The sequence below is a fragment of the Apteryx mantelli genome, chromosome Z (genome assembly GCF_036417845.1).
Source record: "Apteryx mantelli isolate bAptMan1 chromosome Z, bAptMan1.hap1, whole genome shotgun sequence".
In the NCBI taxonomy this organism is placed as follows: domain Eukaryota; kingdom Metazoa; phylum Chordata; class Aves; order Apterygiformes; family Apterygidae; genus Apteryx; species Apteryx mantelli.
In genome coordinates this window covers 65,146,176-65,168,907 of record NC_090020.1, presented here as the reverse complement: position 1 = coordinate 65,168,907, position 22,732 = coordinate 65,146,176, and the positions used below count along the sequence as shown (strand labels likewise).

General features: G+C 39.9%; 1 protein-coding gene across 1 annotated transcript in view; it reads left to right on the top strand.

The window, feature by feature from the left end:
• Positions 1 to 14,887, top strand: part of ZSWIM6 (zinc finger SWIM-type containing 6) — a 115,560-nt gene extending 100,673 nt beyond the window's left edge. The window contains exons 11-14 of the mRNA XM_067316472.1: positions 4,355 to 4,512; positions 5,037 to 5,200; positions 9,648 to 9,729; positions 12,280 to 14,887. Coding sequence (XP_067172573.1) covers positions 4,355 to 4,512; positions 5,037 to 5,200; positions 9,648 to 9,729; positions 12,280 to 13,142 — 1,267 coding nt within the window. The 3' untranslated portion in view covers positions 13,143 to 14,887. The remainder of the gene's footprint in view (positions 1 to 4,354; positions 4,513 to 5,036; positions 5,201 to 9,647; positions 9,730 to 12,279) is intronic.
• Positions 14,888 to 22,732: the final 7,845 nt, after the last annotated feature.

Genomic DNA, 22,732 nt, shown 5'->3' with positions numbered 1-22,732 from the left:
AAATGTAAGATCAGAAAGCTGACTGGGCCATTTAAGTACACCCCTTTTCTGTCATCGCAAGTAAATATATCTATAACCCTCGTCATATCAGATCAGTAAGGTAGTAGAAAAGGTGTATTTAAAAAAAATTGGCTGGTCCATTTTGTAAAATAGACTTGTGTCCTTACATTTATTTCCAGTCACTACTTCAAGTGCTTCTCAGAGATTATGTTTGTATGGAGTTTTCCTCCTTAAACTAAGCTGCTAAAACCATGTTGAAGGGCTGGAATAGACATCCATCAACAGTTTCACACAGTGCACTGAACGCTTCAGTGAAGGTGATAGCAGCATGCCATTCCTCTTGAACAAGGACTTGGGCTCTCCCCGGAAAGAAATCATAACAGAAAGCTTCTTTTTCTGGAAGTTTCCTTTCTCAACTGGAAAAACAAGCAAGGTGCTGAAAGATTCAAGATGATGAAACCTCCAGTTAGTCTTGGGGAGCTCCAGCCCTCTTTTGGCATGAAGATGCCCTCTCAGCCTGAGAAGTTATTTCTCAAACAGACCAGTATCAGAAAGAGCCTTCTGTTCCATTCTATCTGGTAAAATCACAGGAGACATCAGCATAATCAGAGCTGTTCTCCTTAGGCCTTTTTGGCATCGCTTTGTAAGGCAAATGAGAGTTCAGCCCTAGACAGTAATCAGTCTTTCTGCAGTTTGGTATTTGGCACTCTTCAGATACGTGGATTTGCTACCTTGAATTGTGATGGCAGATGCGGACACTTGCTATTCTGTGTCTGTCTGCATTCCTCAGTGCGTCTCAAAAATTCTCTTAAAGAAGGTTACACTTTTCTTTGACACTAAAGTGATAGCTCAGTGGTTCAAAGGAGAAAAAAAAAGACTTCTGATGTAAACCAAATGAGAAGCTAACTTGATGATATTTTGAGTGGGAAAGAAGAAAACAAACATGAAGACTGAATATCTGTCTGATGGTTGTGAGGTGGGACTGTTCATAAAATGAAATTGGAGCATCTCTTCCTGCATGGCAGGGAGGAAATAGCCATGACATGGATGAAAATCTTGTCTGGAAATTTGTAAAGGTGCTGCATAGATCTTTGTGCGCAGTTACTCTTGCTTTTAGGAACAGAGCATCTTTCTTTCTTCCTTCAACATTTTTCAAAAAAGTTGACTTTCCAAGACCATATCATGGCTAGTTGCTCTTAACATATAGAAGTTGGTCTACGTATGAGAGAGGTCAGCTCTTGAGTATTTTGCCTCTGTATTCAAATCTGCTGCTTCATTTTTTGGAGCCGCTTTTTGAGTGTGGAATATTCAGTATGAAATCAGTGGAAGCTGAGACCCTACTGCCTTTCATACACCTCAGGTCTAAAAGGACAGTGTGTGCAATCCTTGATGGTCATTTCTGCCTAGAGTTCTCTGCCTGCAGCACTGAAACATGTGGAGTGGAGGTTTGGAGAATGTGGATCTGCTGTGACCTAGCTGACTGATCACTTGGAATCTGAACTTCAATTTTTGGCTTAGTTTGGCTGATTCTGGGTTAAACATGAATTTCATCTGGGCTTTGGGAGCCAGACTTTAATGGCAATGTTTAATCACGAGGTAGCTTTGCTAAATCCTGGCTAAATAATTGATGTTTGAAAGGAAAAAAAGTGAAGAATGCTAAATCTGCTGCGGCTTGTGCTTGTTCTGATGCTCCTTAATCTTGCCAAAATTACATGAAAGCCACCAATTCACAACAGCATTTCTTTTCACAGCAAAGGAACACAGAAGCTGGCAATGGAATTCAAACTGACAAAAGTTTTCCCTAAAACAGCCTCTTCCTTTCATGCTTTTTGTGTATTTACTGTTACTCATAACCTAATAATCCCTTTTGCATTATGTAGTTGGGATTTTTTTCTGTTTATTGAAACCATTTAATAATACATCTCTTTTTCCTTTTCTCTGTGCTTGGAAAATATCAACTGAAGAATTTATATGTATTTTATTTTTACATATGTAAAGCTAAAGAGGTTTCTCAGTGGTACTAGGGAAATAACTTGACTCCTAATACAAATCAAAAGTGGAGTTAGTTGACTTGAGATTTTTTTTCATATTAGCACGCACTTATATGTGTCAGAAAATGTTAGCACAACCTGCTGATGGTTATGTATGGTGTGTTGTATTTATATATGCCTACTAGATACCTGAGCATATGTTCAAAATGACATTTCTCTGAGAATTCTTAAAGGTATTCTTGTATGCCTCAGGAACCTACAGAAAACTGATGGACTTTCTTCTGCAGCTATCTTAAAACTGTCTTAAGGTCTCCATTCTTGCTGTGAAAAAATCTCATGCGCTCCAGTCACTTAAAGAACTTAGGTATTTATTTAAGTGAAAAAATTTGTAAATTACATTTAAAGTAGTTTATTCCATAAGAAATATTCTATCACAAAACGTCACAATGCAATGGATTTTTAATATTATTCAATATTTTCGATATTTTTGACAAAACAGATCCAGCTTCCCTTGTCCTCCTAGATGACTTCCTGGTAAAAAGTCACTTGGATATGAAAACTGGTAGAAATAGAAGCCTGGATCACAATCAGATTTTAGAAGTTCCAAGCCAGTACATCCATAAAACAATAGGATTATATCAAATTTGCTCATGTGGACTTTTGGGATAGGGTGCGGGCATGCCCCAAGAGAGCATTCGATGTGACAGGTATGAGGGAATTTTATTGAATATGCATAGAAGACTGAGAATAGCTTACAATATATCTATTCTGCAGATACACCTTTTCCTACAGCTCCTGTAGAAGTAAACTAGCTTTGCTACTGGTGAGGTTATAGCTGCCTCAGCTTAGAGGGTCAGAATGGTCTTCAGAAAACTTCTGAGAATTCAAACTTATCTGTGGTTCACTTGCACTAGTGTTTGAGCTAGTTACTTTAGACCTAGCCTGGGTGTGTCCACGTGAACTGTGTTGTAGACATATCCTGAGATAGGATCATATCACTGTTGCTGTTCTGCATCTGACCTTTTACAACATCTCCTTGGAGTCTGAAGAAGTAGGGATGCGTGTTCCAGTTGGGGGTTCCTGCTAGTCGTTGTGCAGTAGTTTGGAGAATTTCAGCTGGTTATGGAGGATGCTGCACTGAGGCTCAGCACGCATGCAAGCACACACACTTTCAGGCTTCAGTTTTTATCTGATAGCAAGAAAGAGGACACTCTTAGACAAGGAACAGTTGACAAGTTAAAGGAGTGAGTCATTAGAAAGTGTTCGGTGTAGGAGCACACTAACAGATAACAGTCTTTCCTTTTTTTACTATAACTTGTCAGAGCATTGTGACTGCCCAGGAAACTAAGATGTTAATGCTAATCAAGAAACCAACTGTTAGAAAGGTTTTGCTTCTGGACATTGTGTATTATTATCATCTGATGTCTTGTTGACCTTTCATATCCTGAACCTATGCTTTATTGTTTTGAATAAAAACAGTTATTTTCCTTCAGCCATTCTTACTTTTTGTGTTGGCATTTATCTTATCTAATATATTGCTTTTGGGTGGGAGAGGGGCCATCAGTTGAGTGTCTGGTGTGGACCATCAGTTCTGTTGTAGTTGTAGTAGCCAAAAACAAACACAGTGATTTTGAGTTTTCTGCTTGTGAATTCTCCTCTGTGGGTAAGACTGTTTTAGATTGGAGCACACTCAAAGAAATTCATATTTCAGGATTAGACAATGGAGTCTGAAAAGTAACTTTAAAGGAAAATTCCTCTGTCACTGTTGTTTGGGACCTTAACATTGGATTATGTTACATCATAAAATTTGGAAGGCTGGAATTTCAGGACTTTAAAAAGTAGTTTGTAATTGCAGAGTAAAATGTACTGGTTTTGTGTCTGAATTTATTGCAAAGTCAAAATCCAAACGACTTGTTGAATGATCCTGCCCCCTCCCTTTGCTACAGAATTTTCAAGTAAAGAAAGTTGCATTTGCACATGAAGTAATATTGGAAAATATTTACATGTTCTCAGTATGATGGAGAGCAACTCCACTTAGCTCGAAGGGTTGTGATTCAAAGCTGAAACAACAACAAAAAAGCTCTAGCTCTGTGGATGATGAGAAAGTCTCTGCTGCCTTGGCTAGTGAATGGCTTAATTGTCCTGTGAATTCCTATAGATGCCCACTTCTGTAGTCAAGTTTGGCAAATGGACTTTTAAGATTCCCCCTCAAAAGAAGTGGTTCTGCAATATCCTTTCTTGTAGCCAAAAAAAAGCATAATTCTTAAAAAAAAAAAAAAAAAAAGTGTGTTTTTATGGCTTTAGTTTTGCTCATGGGTAACCAAATGTAATAATGATTGAAGAGGGTTTTTTCCTTTTTTCAGTTTGCTAGTATTGGAATCTACAGCTCCGTCAGGAGACATGTCCCGCCCGCACCACATTGCATCAGTTGTTCCAAACCGGTACCCCCGCTGGTTCACCCTAAGTCACATTGAATCCCAGCAGTGTGAGCTGGCATCGACCATGCTAACAGCAGCCAAAGGTACAGTGCTGTCAGTTACATACTCAACTAAATGTATGTTTTTAATATTACATAGAGTAAACAGATTTTAAAACCTGTGTTGAGGAATCCAAATTGTAGTCTGACAGTAGTGTGAAATGGCAACAACGAACTGAACTGACTTAAGCTTGTCACTTAATTTTCTAGCAAAGTAGTTAACTTAGCTGGCTGAAAGCCAGATGGGCTTGACCTGAGGCCGATGAGACGGCTTTTTGTTCTTCTGACACAGTCTCTGAGACCCAGGAGTGGACAAATCACTTCTAGAATTCAGAAATCAAGAGGACTTTTTGACATGTACTGCATTAACACCACCAGGCACTAGAGGAATTTGTGCTGTCTTGTGTCTTTTGTTCATATATGATTTAATTACAGAGGGTTTATAAAAACAAAATGCGTATAATTGAAACACCATACTATTGCTGTAGTACTGACAGACTCAATTTTAATGCATCTCTGGATGTTTTGGGAGGTTGTTCTCTTTAGGTGATTCTGTTTACACCTTGCAGGTGATGTTCAGAGGCTGGAAACAGTGTTAGAATCCATCCAGAAAAATATCCACTCCTCATCACACATCTTCAAACTTGCCCAGGATGCATTTAAAATAGCAACACTCATGGACAGCTTGCCGGACATCACTCTTCTGAAAGTTTCTCTGGAGCTGGGCCTTCAGGTATTTCCCTTGTTCATTACTGCTGTAGTAGAAGACAGGAATTTGACCCTGTTTTGGTGGGTACAGCTCTCTTGAAATCACTGAGGACCATACCCACTTGGGCTTTGCCTGGAGCTTTTAGGTTCTGTTTGCTGACATAAAGTACAGTTGGCTGGTAAACACAGAGCAAGGGCTGCCTCGACCCCTTTGTGCCCCTGGATGAGACAGAACTGGGAGTGGCTGGCTGCAGGGCATTTGTCTGTTCAGGGGTGACAGAGGCCCAACGCAAATGGCCTCAGGAGTGTATGTAGGGGTGGCTAGGGAGCAAAATTATTCTACATGCCAGAAAAGTGAATAAGCAGAAATGCACCAGATCTTTTTCGGGTCCTGGGGGGTTTCTTAGCATTCCTTCCTTCCTTCCTTTCTTCCCCTTAACTACCTTCCCTTCCCTTTCCCCAAACAAGATTTGGAGGGTGCTTGCTGAATTACTAAAGAAAGTCAAGGTCAATCATAATGTCCTATTTCTAAGGGAGACTGTGCTAGCAGTAGCCCCCTCCCTTCCTTCATCAGAGGAGAATCAAATCATACACTCCACAGGCTGTGGGATGGTCATCTGCATCAGACTGCTTCAAGTGTACAAGAACCTCAGATGAGTTTTTAACCTGTTAGGAGAGAGTTTACAAGCTAAGAGGAGATAGCTAAGTTTTCGATACCTGAAGTAATATTGTCTTACATTGATGAATCTTGGAGTTTTCACAGTTCATTTCAACAAAAATAAATCTATTCATCCCTCTTCAGGGAGTTCTTCAAAAAACATGCAAAGATCAGAAAACCATTTATTACTTTACTTCAGTAAACAAAGCTCCAAAGACTTCTGGGGAAAGGATTTTATCCCAGTTACTTCTCATGCCAAAGAGAAAGGTACTATTTGCCTATTCTAGACTTCTAGAAGCTAAAATCTTTAATCAGAAAGCTGAGATTCTCTGTGCTTTGCTAGCCTTTCTTATTCCCAAGGTTGCTGTGGAAATCTGCTGCTTTTTTTGCATGTCAGTATGTTTCTGCCTTAAATGTTTCTTTTTCTTGAGAGAGAAAGATCCTTATGTTTAACCTATGTGTCATCTCAAGTATTCACCAAGTGTTATTCAGTGGTAACAGCACACCTTGAACATCACTGTATTGATACACACCTGTGTGTGGCTGGTGGGCTCATCAGAATGTCCTCAGTGAGGTCTAACGAAAGAAATACCATAAACCTTTACTTTCTCATAAATCCAAGTTTTTGTAATGAACTGGTAGAAATTGTCCACTGTTCTGCCCCAAGCTTACTAAGGTATTTTTTTTGAATCTTAAAGGTAGTTTGCTTTCCAGAAGAAAGATGCATAACAATTTGCTGGTAGTAACTTACTGTTGTGTACTTTTCTACAGCTACATTCTTCCCACAAAGGCACCATCTTTAATGGCCGGTGGATGCTTCCCCCCGCAAACTTAATGACAGTTAGATTGTCTATATTCACTATCTAGTATCTGACTGCTTATGACATTTTTGTGCCCTAGAAAACTCTGTTTTACACCTCACATGATAAAGTGAGTGCCAGTGACCTTGCAGGTATTCTGTTCTGCCTCTGAACCATGACACTGAGAAGTTTGCTGATGGACTGAGGAGATAATGCCAGCAATTTCACAACTCAGTCACTGGGATTTCTGTGACAGACAAATCTCTTATATTGCTTTAGATTTGGGAGTAAGGTATGGACTCCTGGGTCCTTTCTCCCTATTCCCGGTGGCTGAAGACTATTAGCATGTTTTAAGTGAATGAGCCAAGGAAAGGCATTTAAACTAGCTGTGGAAAGAGGTCATCAGTGTGGCAAGTAGGCATAGAGCATCTCAAGTGTATTCTGTCCCTCAGTACCTTACAGTCATAGAAGTTGTATCTTCAGGTACAGGCAGGACTTCTATTCCTCCTCCTATTGTGTGCTACACCAGTGCAAATAAGTGTTACTGTACATATGCAAAGATGTACTGCTGGCAGAACTGCCGAGCACATTAGTGCAGGTGATCACTCAATGTGTATTTGGCAAATAGTGTCCTTTTCCTGAAAGCCTGTAAAAAAGAAATAAATCTCATTCCAGTGTGCATGATTCAGAGGTTTTACATTGGTTGGTTGTCCATTGCTGCCTTTCTTGCATTGTGAGAGCTCCTGTTCCTCTAGGCAAGAAATTCTTTAAAAAATCCAGCACGACAAAGTCAAGGTTATTCTCTGTGGGAGAGAACTTGACTTTCAGATAAGCTGCATAATTCATGGGGATGTAAGTGTCTGTCTCTGCATTTTCAGACTTACTGACCTATTCAGAAGCTCTCTTCGCTTGACAGCATGGATCTTGGATAGGTCAGTTCTTTACCTGCACAGTTATGCTATAAATTCGCTTCAGTTTCTCCTTGGTCCGGATGTCAATAAATGCTTTATATAAAATCATTGGGTTTTTTTTTATCGTCAGTAAAGGCCTCTCTCTTAGTATTCTCAGCTTTTCGCAGTTTAATGAAATGAAAGAATACATAATACTGTGCAAAGGGCTTTATTCTAGAACAGTTCAAATCATGAAATTTCTTGAAACCAGATATGGTGGTGTTTTTTGCTCTCAAGTTAATACAGCCTGCACTGGAGCTGTTATAGCCACTATGTTTGCTGAAGGCTCTTGTGACTAATCATTGTTTTACAGCCACCACAGAGAGGAAAGTCATCAGAGAAGACTTCCAGAGAAGTCATTATTCACAAAAAATTTTTTTTCTGCTTCCTTCCCCCACCAGTAGCAGAATTCAATCTTTATCAGTCCATAACCTTTCTGTACTTTCTCTTGGATTCATTCCCACTCAGGTGAAGCTAAAAAATTCGTCTTGGATACTGCGAGAGTGTTAGCCTTCAATTTGCATGTGACTCAATACAAGAAGTCACTTAGACTCCTTCTGAAGTCTCCATCAAAGGATGAAGAGGACAGTTATGCTCCAAAGCATTTTGACTGGAGGGTGCCTGTTTTTCTTTCAGAAAGGCTTCAAGAAAAAAATGATTCCATGTTCTACCTTAGACATATTTTCATATTTTAAAATGTGTAGGGTTGCTCCTTAGAGATCAGTTTGCTTTCTTTTGAAATGCTATTCCTGATCTGGCACTTAGATTACTGTTTAGTAGGAATGATACCATAATCTCTGAAGCCAACAAGACCAACAAATTTCTTGTCCTGTTATTTTGAGTGGAATACTACCACTTACCAAGTTCCCCAAGGTAGGAATATTTGGAGGCCAGCGTGCAATCCCTGACGTTTGCTTATAATTAGACTTCTCAAAGATCCTCTGGGCACTCATACTCCTCAGCAGTTATTCAGTCTTCTTAATTACCCTATCTACACCTTAGGACTAAATGAGGTAGCAGGAATAACTAGTATGACAAAGAGGGCTACAGGTCACTTTGAAGTTGCCTTAGGATTGGGAGGGGATATGGGGTAAGAACCCTCTTACAAGTGCTGGTAACTCCAAGATGTTTCATGAATGCATTTTATGAGTTTAATATGGAGAGAACATCTCTGAGAGCTCTGTGATTGACCTGTGGTAATGACCAAATAGTAATGCGTAGTATGATCACTGATATTGTGAGGGGAAAACTGCTTGCTTTCTTCATCGAGGTGTCTATGGGGTCTGTCCAATTAGCTGAACCAAGCTTTCCATGCAATTTCAGATACTGAAAAAGCATGTGCTTGTTGTTTGTCCACATTTTGGGAAATAACATAGGCAGTAACTGTAGGGGATATAAAATGAGCATTACAATTGAAGCTTAAAAAAAATCTTGTTCTAGGATTCTGATGGTCTTACGATAGGACTTCTTTGTGTAGAGTCTTTTTCCAAATGAGAGAAACTATTGCTATGGGCTTTTTAGTAATATCTGGGTATATCTAGAAGTGTGTATGTATATCTTTGCAGAATAAACAGCCAGTCAAATCACAGTACACAGTAGCTGCTGTCTGTATCACTGAAGTCAATGAAAAGAAGTACAAATGTGGGGAAGAAGTGAATAGGTTAGTTTGCTCGACATGAGTGGACACATTTCCACTTTAAAGACTACTATTCATAAAGGGAGGAGTCACAATATAATTTAATTTGAATAATCAGTTATTGGGTTGGTTTGGGATTTTTCTTTTTGTATTGTGTTTTGTTGTGGGTTTTTTTCTGGACAAAACAGTCTCTCCTCTAGCCTTGAAAGACTCGCAATTGGAATTACTCTCTGCATGCTCTTCTAAGATAACTGAGCAGTATTTTTCAAATCTTTTGACATGTCAGCTAAAAAGAGTTGACAGAATGGAGAGAGCAAGAGACTACCATTTTGAGTCTCACTGTATCTGAATAACTTGAAACCCTTATTGTTTGTATATTGCTTTGATTTTGCTATTGGATTAATTTGTACTTTGTTTTGTTTTAATAGGTGATGCGGATGACGCTGTCAACGCTGAATTGGCGGCGGCGGGAAATGGTGAGGTGGTTGGTAACATGTGCAACAGAAGTAGGTATGTTCTGGGGTACTGCTTAAGGACTTCTGTCTTTTCATCAGCTAATCTTAGAGAATTTGATCTTGTTTATCAATGCCCAGGCTCCACAAGTGTCACCCGCTTTCTGTTGGCCTGTAAAATCCCTTTGGTTAGAAGACATTAATTATGGCAATGACAAGAGATTTTCTTGAGCATATGATAAAATAGGCACAGATCAAGTGAGACTTAGCTGAGTAACACAGTGTTATTTATATGTTTATTTCTCCCCCACAAGGTAGGGGTGAGCATGAACTCAGTGGGATGGAAGGAGTGCTGTTGTGCTTTCACGTGACTCTGACTGTGTGATGTTGGGATATCCCAGACTTTCCCTCTCCACTTCCTCTTGGGTCTAGGTTTGAGGTTGCAGCAGAGAAAAGGCATGTGTTTAATGACTCTTGCACTGTGCTACAGCTTTGCTTGCTCTGAAAACCCAGGTTCAGGGTGCAGGTGCAATAGCAATCTGGTCAGCTCTGTGCCACGTGGGGTAGGAGGAACCAGAAAGCAGCTGAACAAAGTGCCGAAAATGTCTGAGTTGTGTAGGAGACAGGATCTTGTGGGGGTTGGGGGGGTGGTCCCATTTTTTTTAAGCCACTGGATAAATCCAGGCTTAGAATGTAATTCATCTTTGCAATGTGCCTATGGCATTGTGTAGGCCCCTCCTCGGCCACTGAAATGCAAATCAAATACCAAAGTGCCCATCGTTAACTCCTCCAGGGAAGAAGAATAAGGTGGGAGCAGATTCCAGCCTCATACTTAGAGGACAGCAGTGGGAGGATAGTGCATTTAGCAGGGCATCCTCTGGCAAAGCACAGGAATGAGCAGATGTCCTGTGTGTCTTGGTGAGGAGTCCTTTAGCTTCTGTACTCCAGTTTCCAACTTGCAAGATGAGGATGGAGTATCTGAAAAGTGAAGGGCATTAAAAACTATGTAACTAAAAATTCAGCAGCTGTGGTAGTGGGGACAATATAAGTACTATGACGAGGGAGCAGTTTTAATTGTCACTAGAGGTAATTCTGGAAAGCATGCTTCTCTTTGCATTTATTCCTTTCTCTTTCATACATTTGAGTTGGATTGTGTCTCAGTGATGCTTCTTGAGTTTCAGAACTTTAGAAAATTGCTGCTGCTTATTCTCTGGATTAGTTTATCTTTTGCTTTGTGCTTAACTGGGAAATTAATGTTGTCAGTAGCTTGGGAAAATACAGCTTGCCTTTGTATGCCCTCAGCCAGAAAGTGGTTTGTCTGCAAATTTTCATGCAATGCGCTTGTTTTATTGCTTTTATATCTTTTCTAAGATAATTATTACTGAGGCTATCTTATAGATATTAGTGCCTGGGTATTATTTTTTGCAGTTGCATACTGGCAAATAAAATGCAGGTTTTAATACTGCTTTAAATTAGTTTACATATTCTAATAGAAGTATCCCATAAAGAACCTATAATGTCATGCAAAGTACTCTTGAGACTTAATCAAGTTGGTAAAGCAAGGAATCTGTTTATTTAAATGAAGATCTGGTATTCTCTGGCTATGCTGAATTTTTGTACATGAGTGAAGGGGTGCACAGGAAGCATCAGAGTCCTACAGAGAAAATGAGGACCTCTGGGTGTGGTTTAGGTGGGTTCACAGATGTGTGTAAACTACCTCTAGCAATAATAAGGCACTCTAGTTGCCTATAAGCTTCAATTTATGGAACCCATCGGTCACTCTTTCCCCCTTCCTCCCCCTGCCGCACACAGACACACACACGCAGACACACACACACACACGCAGACACACACACACACACACACACACACACACTCCAGCAATAAGGTGATGCCAAGGAAAATTCCACATTTCACATAAAAGCCAGTAGTGCATATTGCTTAGTGTGTTTCCATAACAAGGAGCTTGGTGTTCAGATGCATATCAATTTGGTACAAGACCTATCTGAAAAGCCTGTCTGGGCAGTGTGTGTGTGGGGAGGTAGGGGGGTTAGGGTTTTCTTGTCCTTTTTTTTTTAAGGTGTGCTTATTATTAAATGGCATGGTGTTTTAGTGAGTGAGTCATTTAGAGTGCTTTAATGCTCTTTTGTGCATGCGCTGTGCTTTGAGATGCACATTGAGAAAAGAAATTAAAATTACCTTTTTAAAATGTTAAATGTGAGGGCTGCTTTTGAGTAATGTGATGAGATGTCGAATTTTTGAGCTCTGTAACTCCACCCAAATGGGTCAGAACTCATTATCCAAATTGTTTTAAATAACAAGTAAAACAGCTCAGTTACCAAACCAGGAGATTAAAGCAGATTCTTCCAGACTTTTTTTTGTTGTTACTGTTCTCTGTGTCTCAGCGATTGCTGTAGAGATTGCACAGTAGCCTTTATTTTCATATCCTTTTTTAGACATGTTATCTGGTTTAGCCTTTCTTGCTGAGGTAGCTTCACCTTGGATGTACTGCTAACCTCTTAGGCTTTGCTGAAAACCTGGTCTCCTGCTGAACATCTTTATCTGGTAGGTTTTATCAATTGTGGCTAATCCTTTCTCTCTTTCCCAGGTGTTTATGCACTGGATAGCATCATGCAAAGCTGGTTTACACTTTTCACTCCAACAGAAGCCACTAGTATTGTTGCTACAACAGTGATGTCCAACAGCACCATTGTCCGTCTGCATTTGGACTGCCATCAGCAGGAGAAGCTGGCTGGCAGTGCTAGGACGCTTGCTCTACAGTGTGCCATGAAGGATCCTCAAAACTGTGCCCTCTCTGCACTGACCTTATGTGAAAAGGATCACATAGCTTTTGAGACCGCTTACCAAATCGTTCTAGATGCTGCTACAACCGGCATGAGCTACTCTCAGCTTTTTACTATAGCACGATACATGGAGCACCGTGGTTACCCCATGCGGGCCTACAAGCTGGCCACTTTGGCCATGACACATCTCAACCTGAGTTACAATCAGGACACACACCCTGCCATTAATGACGTTCTATGGGCATGTGCGCTCAGCCACTCCCTTGGGAAAAATGAGCTAGCAGCTATAATACCTCTGGTGGTCAAAAGTGTCAAATGTGCAACAGTACTGTCAGACATTTTGCGTAGGTGTACTTTGACCACTCCTGGCATGGTGGGACTTCACGGAAGGAGGAACTCTGGTAAGCTCATGTCACTGGACAAAGCCCCTTTGAGGCAACTCTTGGATGCCACAATCGGAGCCTACATTAACACAACTCATTCTCGTCTCACTCACATCAGCCCTCGACACTATAGTGAGTTTATAGAGTTCCTCAGCAAGGCCCGAGAGACCTTCTTAATGGCTCATGATGGACACATCCAGTTTACACAGTTTATTGACAACCTAAAACAAATCTACAAAGGCAAAAAGAAACTGATGATGTTGGTTCGTGAGCGGTTTGGTTGACGAAAATGTGTGAATGGGGGGTGGGGGGAGGGAAGGGGTGGTTTGTTTTTACTTGAGCCTGCCTTTGTATCCTTTTTAACTTAAAGAAACAGAGCCACACCGGTATTATATGTGTATAGTTATATTGAGTTTGCAAACTAAACTGTCATGTTGTGAAAGTTTGTGTGTTTAATTTTTTTTCCTTTTTTCTGTTTTGTATGAGAGAGAGGTTAAAAAAGGTTTGGTTTACACTGAGTATATGTTGTCAAGTGGCAAAAGCCCACATTGCTCTCCTGTTCTTTCTGTATACGTTCACAGCCTCAAAAACAAACATATATTGCAATGGCTTTAAAAACCAAACAAAACACCTCCATCCTGTGATAAGTACCTCGAATGGATTCAGCTTTACTCCTTTGTAACTCATCCTTACATTTCAGCATATTTAAACAAACCAACAAATGAAATACTAATAGTTAAAAGGCTGACCACGTGGCTTTGCAGTGCTGTTCATCCAGAAGCATGGCACACAATGCTTGTGCATGTGGAAACTTAGCGACTGTCAACATACATTCTCAGGGATTTATCAAAAAAATTAAAAAAAGAATGAGAGCATTTATTGTACTGTATATATATTATAGTATATGTCTGAATATTGAAAAATATAACATTAACTAATTTATAAAAAAATCTATGTAATGCAAAATACTTGAAGCTGCAGTAGCTTGGTTTTAAACAAAAAAAGAAAACCTATCAGAAGGACTAAAGTGCGCCTTGCTTCAGGGTTGGCTCAGGTGGTGAACTATATGCTGGGCATCTATGCAGAGCCACCTTTTGGATTGCATGGTTGGACTGATACCTATTGGGGGAAATTTTATATATATATATTTATACAACCTGTGTATACATATATATGTATACACACATACACACATGCTTGTAACAGGCACTATAGTAAAGAGGGACAACAAAAAATACACAGCCAGAGCAGCAAGCCTTAGCATTAAGAATACAGTATGCCAGAATCGGGGTTTGTGCCTCCTAGCCTAGAAAACTTAAAGAAATATCCTTTTTGACACAAAACGCAAATTGTTTTCCAAAATGATTGACATGATACATTTACGCCTTTGCAGTGAGCTAATAATAAGCTAACCTTTGTGCACAAATAACATATATATATATTATATATATATATTCTGCATAGGTATTTTGACTTTGTGCAGGACAGAAAGTTGTGTAGGTATGACTGTTCTACTTTTCAGTTTGTTTTTTTAATATATTTTATTTTCTCTAGAATTACTCAAACAAAAGCAGCCTTCTATCTTGCCTTGTCTTAATGCTTTAAAATAACCAAACTGGAGATCTAACTACCAAACTGTTCATTATATTATTAAATACCAACTTTGGTTACAGTATAGTGTCTTTACTTTAGCTGATGGTTCTGTATCCTTGTGCTTTTTAAAGCAGTTTTTATGTTTTGGTGCAAAAGTTGTCCAGTGTCTCTTGTTCCCTTCATTAGAGAACATGCTAGAGGTATGTTTGTAGGTATTTTTGTTTAGAAAAACTATTTCATGCTCTCCATTTTATTTATTATAATAGATAAAAAGGTTGTACTTCATCACCCATGTAAACATGCTCATGAAGTTGAAAGTAATTAAGATTTGATACACTGATATCAATTTATTTATGTAACTAAATCACTGTTTTATAAACTTGTTAATGATCAACAATTTTTTTGTTTTGATTAAAATTAGTTTTTTGAAAGTTGATTCTGCCTCCTTTATGGTGTCTGTTACTGGAGTGGAATTGTGTATGGATATTTCATAGATCTTAAATACCCAGCTTTCCACTTTGTGTGTTAGGATAGTGAGTAATGTGACCACCAAGACCGGGAAAGAAATGTTTGTTTTTTTTTTCCTCAGAAATCTGCTGAGGACTGGCTGTGTTCAAAATTGTGCCAGCTCCTATGCCAAAGATGCAGGAAGACCCGGCACTTCAGAGGAAGGACCAAATGCTGCTTGTGACTGAAGATGCCTGGTCTGTACAACAAACAGTAAGCCTTGACATACTGCCCTGGCGGATGGTGGAGCGTGTGGAGGCATTGCTCTCACTGAATGGATTAGTTAGGTGGACACGGGAGTTGAGATGTACTGCAAATATATGTAAGGACAGTTCTTGCCGTTCTTTGGCTTTTCTAAAGTATTTTGTGTATTCTGAACTGTGCAGTCCAGTCCACCTGGCATGGAGTTCTTGCTGACCTGCTGACATCCAATATTTCTGCTTTTTTGGAGCCCTTGTTCTGTAGGATTTGTGTCAATTTTTCTAGTCCTCAGTGAATACTGGGATACGGCATGGCTGAAAATTGAAGAGGAGCTCTCTGTTTTTCTAGGAACTTTGTCGTCTAAGGAATGTTATATGATGCCATATTTGACCATGTGATCTCAACACCTTCACTTTTGTTTTTAGTATCTTCAGCTGAAAGAAGAATTAGCGTGCAGCAAGAAACTATCAGAGGTGCCAATGTACCCATGATTTCTGACAGTGAGGCTTGTGTCACCAGAAGATTAAGGAGGAAGAGTTCTGAATCTTTGTACAACTTCTGATATAAAATGTGAACCTTTACTAAGCCCTGCTAACGGCTGAGTTGTCGTGACTTGGTAGTACTAGCATTCTGCAGCCTCTGCAGCTTCCAAGCATTCAGTCCTCACTGTTTTTCCCTGGTTACTTTGTCCTAGATGAGTGTCCTATTACAGACAATAAGGAACAAGAGGGAGACCCTGTTCTGTGATAGGGGTTACCTCTTTTTTCTCCCTCCTCTTACATGTAATGCACTATTGATGATAGTGTAGGTTGCACTGAAACCTATTTAAAAACAAGGCTTTGAATCAAATGCAGTCCTGATGGTTGCCACTTGCTTTTAATGAGCACGATGGCCTGCTCTTTCTCCAGAACTGATGGAAGTTTAACTTGTTTCTGTGACTGATTTATGTCTTTTATGTGTCCTCAGTGGCGCTGCACAGTGCAGTTCATACCATTTTAAAAGTCCTCATGGACCAACATATGTTTGGTCAGTCTCCCTAGCAAACACGTCCAGATGTGTACTGCTCTTGTTTTGTGGAGGTAGGAAGGGTCCAGGAAAAAGATTCCAGGAAAAAAATCGGAGGGTCTTTTTGGTGACAACTTTCAATTGGCCGTGATTGAATATTTCTAATGCAATTTGTAAAACTATACTTTGGAATGAATTTTGGAGTCTGGTTAAGCATATGGAAACTTTCTGTTAAAAATAGAATGGCTTCAAATTCCCTTATCATCTCTTCAGTGCAACATATTTGAGATATCTAACTGACTACCACTGATATCACTGTCCTAAAACGTTGCAGTGCTTTTCAACACTCCTTTAAATGAGAACTTTCTTTGCTTTGTTTTTAATCCAAGGTCTCACAGGTTATTTGGTAGAGAAGGGAACTGAGCATGGCTCTCCCATATCATAGACCACCATTGAATCTTCATTTTTTTGGTGAGTTGAGTGAAATTCTAAAGGATGTGGCATTCCTTCTGTCTTATGAGACTGTCTTGTGGCCCAACAAACTGCCTTTTGCCCATAGATTTGTTTTTAGATTTCCTCTATAGTCTACTGACTCTGCCAGAAAGAAGAGACGGCAGATTTTTCCTACCCAGATTACATCACCTTCATTTAGCCCTTTAGTGGTTCAACACTTACTTAATTTCCATATCAATTTTTTTCTTTAGAAAGAGGCTCATATTTCCAGGGTTGGGAGATTAATATTGCAGATTAATGGATAAAAGGAAAACAGATTTTTAAGCTTTTGCGCAACTTTTTATCATGAAAAAAGAAAGAAGGGCACAGAGAGAGCCTCAGACTTTGGATACTAGGCTGCAATCAAAATCCAAGACAGTTTTCCTCTGAGTATGTGATGTCTTATTCTCAGAATCTTTTGCTTTTAATGCTATGGCAATGGATCTAAATGTAGATTGCATGTACATGACAGAGAATTTGCTAGATTGTTTGAGAGAAATTGCAGGTAATATTCTGAGGCCAGAACAGCAAGTAGAAGGCTGGGACTGCAGATTGCCATGGGTCTCCAGCAGAACAGATGGAACTCGTTCAGGACGATGAAGCTGCCAATATGTGCAATCAGTGCTTTGGATGACTGATCAGCAGCTTTTGCAGTACAGATGAAATTCTGAAGGACTTTTTTCTTTTTGAATATCAAAAAAGGAAGAATAGCTTCCTAGTATTTTTAGGTATAGAAGATACTCTGAGTGCTTTGCATTAGTAAATTTTCTGTTTTGTAGACCCATATTCCATCATTTTCTTTGTATCCATAGACTATCTTGATTCCACTACTAATGCAAGTCTGATGTTGCAAGCTTTCAAAAGTCTCTGTGAAAGTCACTTTTCAGCAATGTTTTAGTGTTCTGTCAAATCAGTTTGAGCTACAATTTTCTTTAAAGTTTGTCCACTAGAAATTAAGTTTTCATGTAAGTGGGTATAAGTAACATAAGTGCATCAAAACTGGGGGTGCTGTTTACATGCAGGGAAACTTCGTTATATGAGTTGTGCCAATTTAGATTTGTAGTTCCATAGAGTGGATTTGCACTAGAAGTAAATTTATTTCATTGAGACACCTTCAGTTGGATTAAAATATCATAGATTTTCACTGAACAATCAGCCAGCCTTCTGATTTTGATTTAAAAACAAAAGCCCTGATAATTCACCTACTTTTAATGCAGGATATAACTTGAAAAATAGCTATATAGCTGGTACCTTTACAGAACTGGGAAATATAATAACCTCAAGGATTCTCTTGTTCTGCACTTCTGGCTAGGGGTGAAATATATTGTGTTCACAGGCAAACATTAACCTGTCCTTTTAACTGCCCATCCCTTGAAAGTATGTTTTTTGCAAGGGTGAGTGGGGAAGGATGGAGCACAAACCACAGCCTTATGTTTAACCTTTGCCTTGTGACAAAGCAACAGGTAGTGGAGATTTAGAGGGTGTTTCAGCATGTTAGGAGCTACACTGAATATTAGCAGAAGAGCTTCGTAAGATGCTTAACTGGAGTAATGACGAGTTTTCTGGGGTGGCTTTACTGAGAAAAGAGGCAGCTGGGATTTGCCTCACCTTGTTGAAGTGTATGCTCCATACCACGCATGGTAAGAAAAGAGTGTTGCCTCCGCTAACACCCTGGGCTGTCAACATCAAGTAGCACCCAACCCTCATTTGGAAAGGTTTTGTAATCAATCCCTACAGGTAGCCCTAAAGGGAGTAAAAGTAGAGCATTATTGGCTCTGAAGAAAAGAACCTGTCTTAAAAAGAAAATTATGTCAGATGCTATATTTGCAGACATCTGCAAGGTCATAGGATCAAAGATGTCTCTTAACATGTATTGGCTACAAAGTTATTTCTAAAACCACCCTTGACAGATTTCAATAGCTTCTAGTTGTAGAACATGGTTATGACTAGAAGGTACCACAATCATGAAATGCCTCTTTTTTAATATTACCCTTTCTTATCTGCACAATATAAAGAGCTGTCTCAAATTCTTTTCTTCCTTAATTATCTAATCCAAACATTTAATGTTTTTGTGCTAGTGGTCTTGTTTTCTTTCTTTTGTTGTTTGCTGTTAAACCTGGTATTTTGAAGACTGAAAAGCAAAAGTTACCCACAAATAGTAGAATCCCTCTTCCAGGTGTTCCATATTACAGGTGGGCTCCAGTGTATCCCTGGAATCAAAAAGTAGAGGAAGAAATGCTGATGCTCCGGCCTTTATTTAGCTGCATAGGTCACAACCTCTGAGTTTTGAGCTGTCTTGTCAGTCCAGGAGCCATCTAGTGAGTAGTCTCCTACTGAGTTTTGTACCAATTGCATTTCTTTTCTATAACTTCCCTTGTCTTCCTCTTTAGCCTTTGTCGCCTTGTGTAATTTTAAGAGCTTTATCTCGGGAAAAATGCTTATCTGACAGATGAAATTCATGGTATTTCTCACTTAGGATCTGATGATGTAAAAAGAGAGATGGAGCTATTGCTTGATAATGGCAGTTCATGGCCAAGCTCTGCTTGGTCTGTGTTGGAAATACCCATGGAGCAGTGAATGAGAAAGGTGAACTGTTCAGTCACTCTTATTTTCAGGACCCAATGAACTGAGACCTAAGGCACCAGACACAAATAGCATGTAGAATGGGCACTGTCTGCCTTTCTAACCCACCACTCTGACATCAGAATTGCTTGTCCAACCACAAAGAAGGCTTGATTTGGTGTCCTAGGAATCAAAGACAAATCACTGTTCAGAGAAGGATTCTGAAAAGTTAAAAAAATGGGTGAGGGTGATTAAGGACAGAGCTAAATAACCCTCTGGTGAAGTTGCTGGAATTACATCAAGGCTCAACTTGGCACATACTTTTAGGAGGTCTGTTAGTTATAAGAGCAACAGTGGTGAGAGAAGTAGTGCCAAATTCTGCCCAGTCAGTGGGCAGGAAAAATCATTTGGGGTTTGTGGCCTCTAATTCCAGATGACCTGAATTTAGTTAAACAGCAGAATGACTATCTGTAATGCTTTTGTTATTGCTTGGCTGTTCCTATGTGCAAGGAAGCAAGTCAGACAGACTGCAACTCATCTCTTAGATGCACTACGTATGGAACAACCAGAGCCTTCTCTCCTTTCTGAAAATGAGGGGTCTGGGACAAACGATGGCCTTGCTTAGGCCAGCTTGCCTACATGTTAAGGGACCTTTAACAGCACAACCAAACCAATTCAGCAGGCTAAAGCTGCAACAGGGAAAATTGGATGAAAGATTTTCCCAGCAAGATCCTATTTTTATAATGCTAAACAGCAGTTGTTCACTTAAATGAGTGGAAATCATGGTTTGTAATGAAAACGTGATTTCTTTTGTGCATCTAATTGACATTTGAAACATGTTTAATGGATTAGTATGGTAACTAAAAATATCCCAAATAACCACCAAAGTGGAAGACATGATTGTCCTGTTAACTTGTTGCTGAAAGGAACAAATGTACTTGAAGAAGAATTTCTTTGCAATCATCCTCTGCCCGCCTCACCTTAAAGAAGAAACTGTGAAAGGCAGCTGCTATCAACAGTGCTACAAGCATCAGCCCTCTCTGGCTGGGTTTTGAGAGGGGGAAGGAAAGGAGATATTTTTGGAAGGTATTTTGTTTCCTGTGTTTAAATGCCTTTTCCCTCTAGACATGGCTGACTTCTATTGGTCTGTTACAGGATATTAACCGACCAATATGTTCTAGATACAGAAGTAGCCATGGGAATACTCTGCCCAATTATTCAGTATGTCTTTACTCCCCGACTCCTCTGTGTCAATACAAATGTTGACACAATGCATACTTCGGTCTTGAGCTTCCCAGTACATTGGAATTTTTACATCCTTGTGGAGGCTGTCTCCACCCCTTCTACTAAACAGTGAGGTCTGGAGGCTTTTGGTTTTGAAAGCTGAGCTTCCCCGATCTTATTCAAGAATCCAGGGTCCCAATTAAAAACATTAAGCATCACAATACTTTGCGATCAATCCCTACAAGCAATATCAGTATCCCTAAAGGGAGTAAAAGTAGGGCATTATATGATCTGAGAAAAAGTCAGTAAAAGTAAGCAGTCTTGCTTACTTGCTTGCTACCTGCTCATTTGGGAGGTCTTTCATATCCCATGTCTAAATTATATACTAGGCATGTTGGGAAATTTAATGTGAGATGGTACCTAAATCCTGAAGAAGAAACTTCAGCAATGGCTGAAGGTGAGGTGATTGTAGAGGGAGGCCATATTCTTGCCTTTCAAGCCTCTCTGAAATTCTTATGCTTTTGAGGGGAAGGTTATTCCTTTATGAAAAGCAATAAGTGTTGTACTAGCACAGTGTCTTCTTTTTAATAGCTTGCATTTTCCCAGCTGTCATTGTATGATCCATCAAGAATGATCTAGGACTTTTGCATACCTTAGCAAGAATGATCTAGGACTTTTGCATACCTTAGCAATTCTCTTTTTCTCTCTGTATTTCACTACTTGGAAAGCTTACTATACAGTGTCATTCCATGTTCTTCATGTTGGGCTACATATATGGCAAATACAGTGTGGCCAGTTTTGTTTGGTCTTTTATACCTGCTGGAAACCTTGGTTCTTACACTGATCAGTTCATATCTCTCAGAGGTAATTAAGGACCATATACATTGTGGAAGAAGTGGCCATGGCTCATGAGGAAGTGATATGATGCTATTCTGAGTTTGATGTCATTCATTTTGTGAGCGTATTGACTTCCTCAAATAGGAAATGAAAGCTGAAAAGCCAATGGCTAAAAAGAAGCATTTTTTTTTCTAAAAAGACAAATGTTTTTCAGCTTTTGCTCTTTCATCACAAAGGAATCAAGTCAGGAAAACAGTGGTTATTGATAAGAGTTTGGAGTGCATCACTGCCAAGGCATAAGTTGTCCATTCCTAGAAAAGTCCAGACAAATCAGAGGATGATTTACTCTTTTAGTTGCCTGTTTTTCAGTACCCAGATGGTCTGTTTAGTTTGGGGGGGGGGGGGCGGGGGGATGATCTAATGGGATGCACTCAAATGGCACTGACTCTACTCAGCCCAGTGTGAAAATGCTGGTTTATGCACCTGTTTGTCCTGCTGAATTGGAGAATAACAACTTGTATTTCTGGTGTGCTTGCCACATTGGCACTCTCCCTGTGCTGTCACATTGCTCACTCTGCATTACTTACAATACATCTAGGTTATCTGGTACCAGCAGCAATCCCGGGTCTCTGTTTTCTAGTGATGGGAAATAAAATGAAAGGCATTTCTTGCATTTGGACTGATGCTTGAGAAGTGCAGCTGAATTGAGAGCATGGAGCAGAAGCCTGAGCATTAGGAACTGATTAGCCCTGGGCCTGCATTTGCCAGTAATTCACAGGGGTTTTGTCTTTACTGCTAGTCAAGTATGTGCCATCGATATTGCTTACAGGCGAGCGTGTTCAACAGGAGTCCAAGCCTGAACACGGCTATTAACCACAGGCCAAGCTTTTCTGTAGGTGTTGCAGATGGGTGAAACATTACTGGAGCTAAGTGCAGGGCAGCCTGGCTCACTAGCTGATGCCCTTAGCTTGAGTCTTTCCAAGCAGCATGTGCACCCTGTGAGGACGTGCTACGGCAGGAACAAAGGACAGCAAAGGGGTGTAAAACAACCAGGTAATGCATTTATGTTTCTGGCCACAACTACACAGTTTGATAAACCATGGGTGTAGGTAGTCCTGGGGAAACTGCTTGTTTCCTCTTTCCCCGGTACTAAATGCTTCTTTACTGGACAAATGAAGGTGAAGATTATGGCAGCAGGGTGAGCCCTGCACAGGGCAGGTGACTGAGAGATTTCAGAGATCTTCTGCATAGCCTCTCTGTGTTGTTTCTCCCAATGCTATCTCATAGGTGAGCCTGAGCAGTCACTGCCTCTGCTCCTTTGTTTGGAGCGAACATGTTTTTGTGCAGCTCTTGGCTTTCTACAGATGTTTTAACTTGCCAGAAATTCTGGTGATCTTCTGTATGTAAGAACTGTGAGGAATTTGTGATTAAACTCAGCAATGACAGTTTTGGA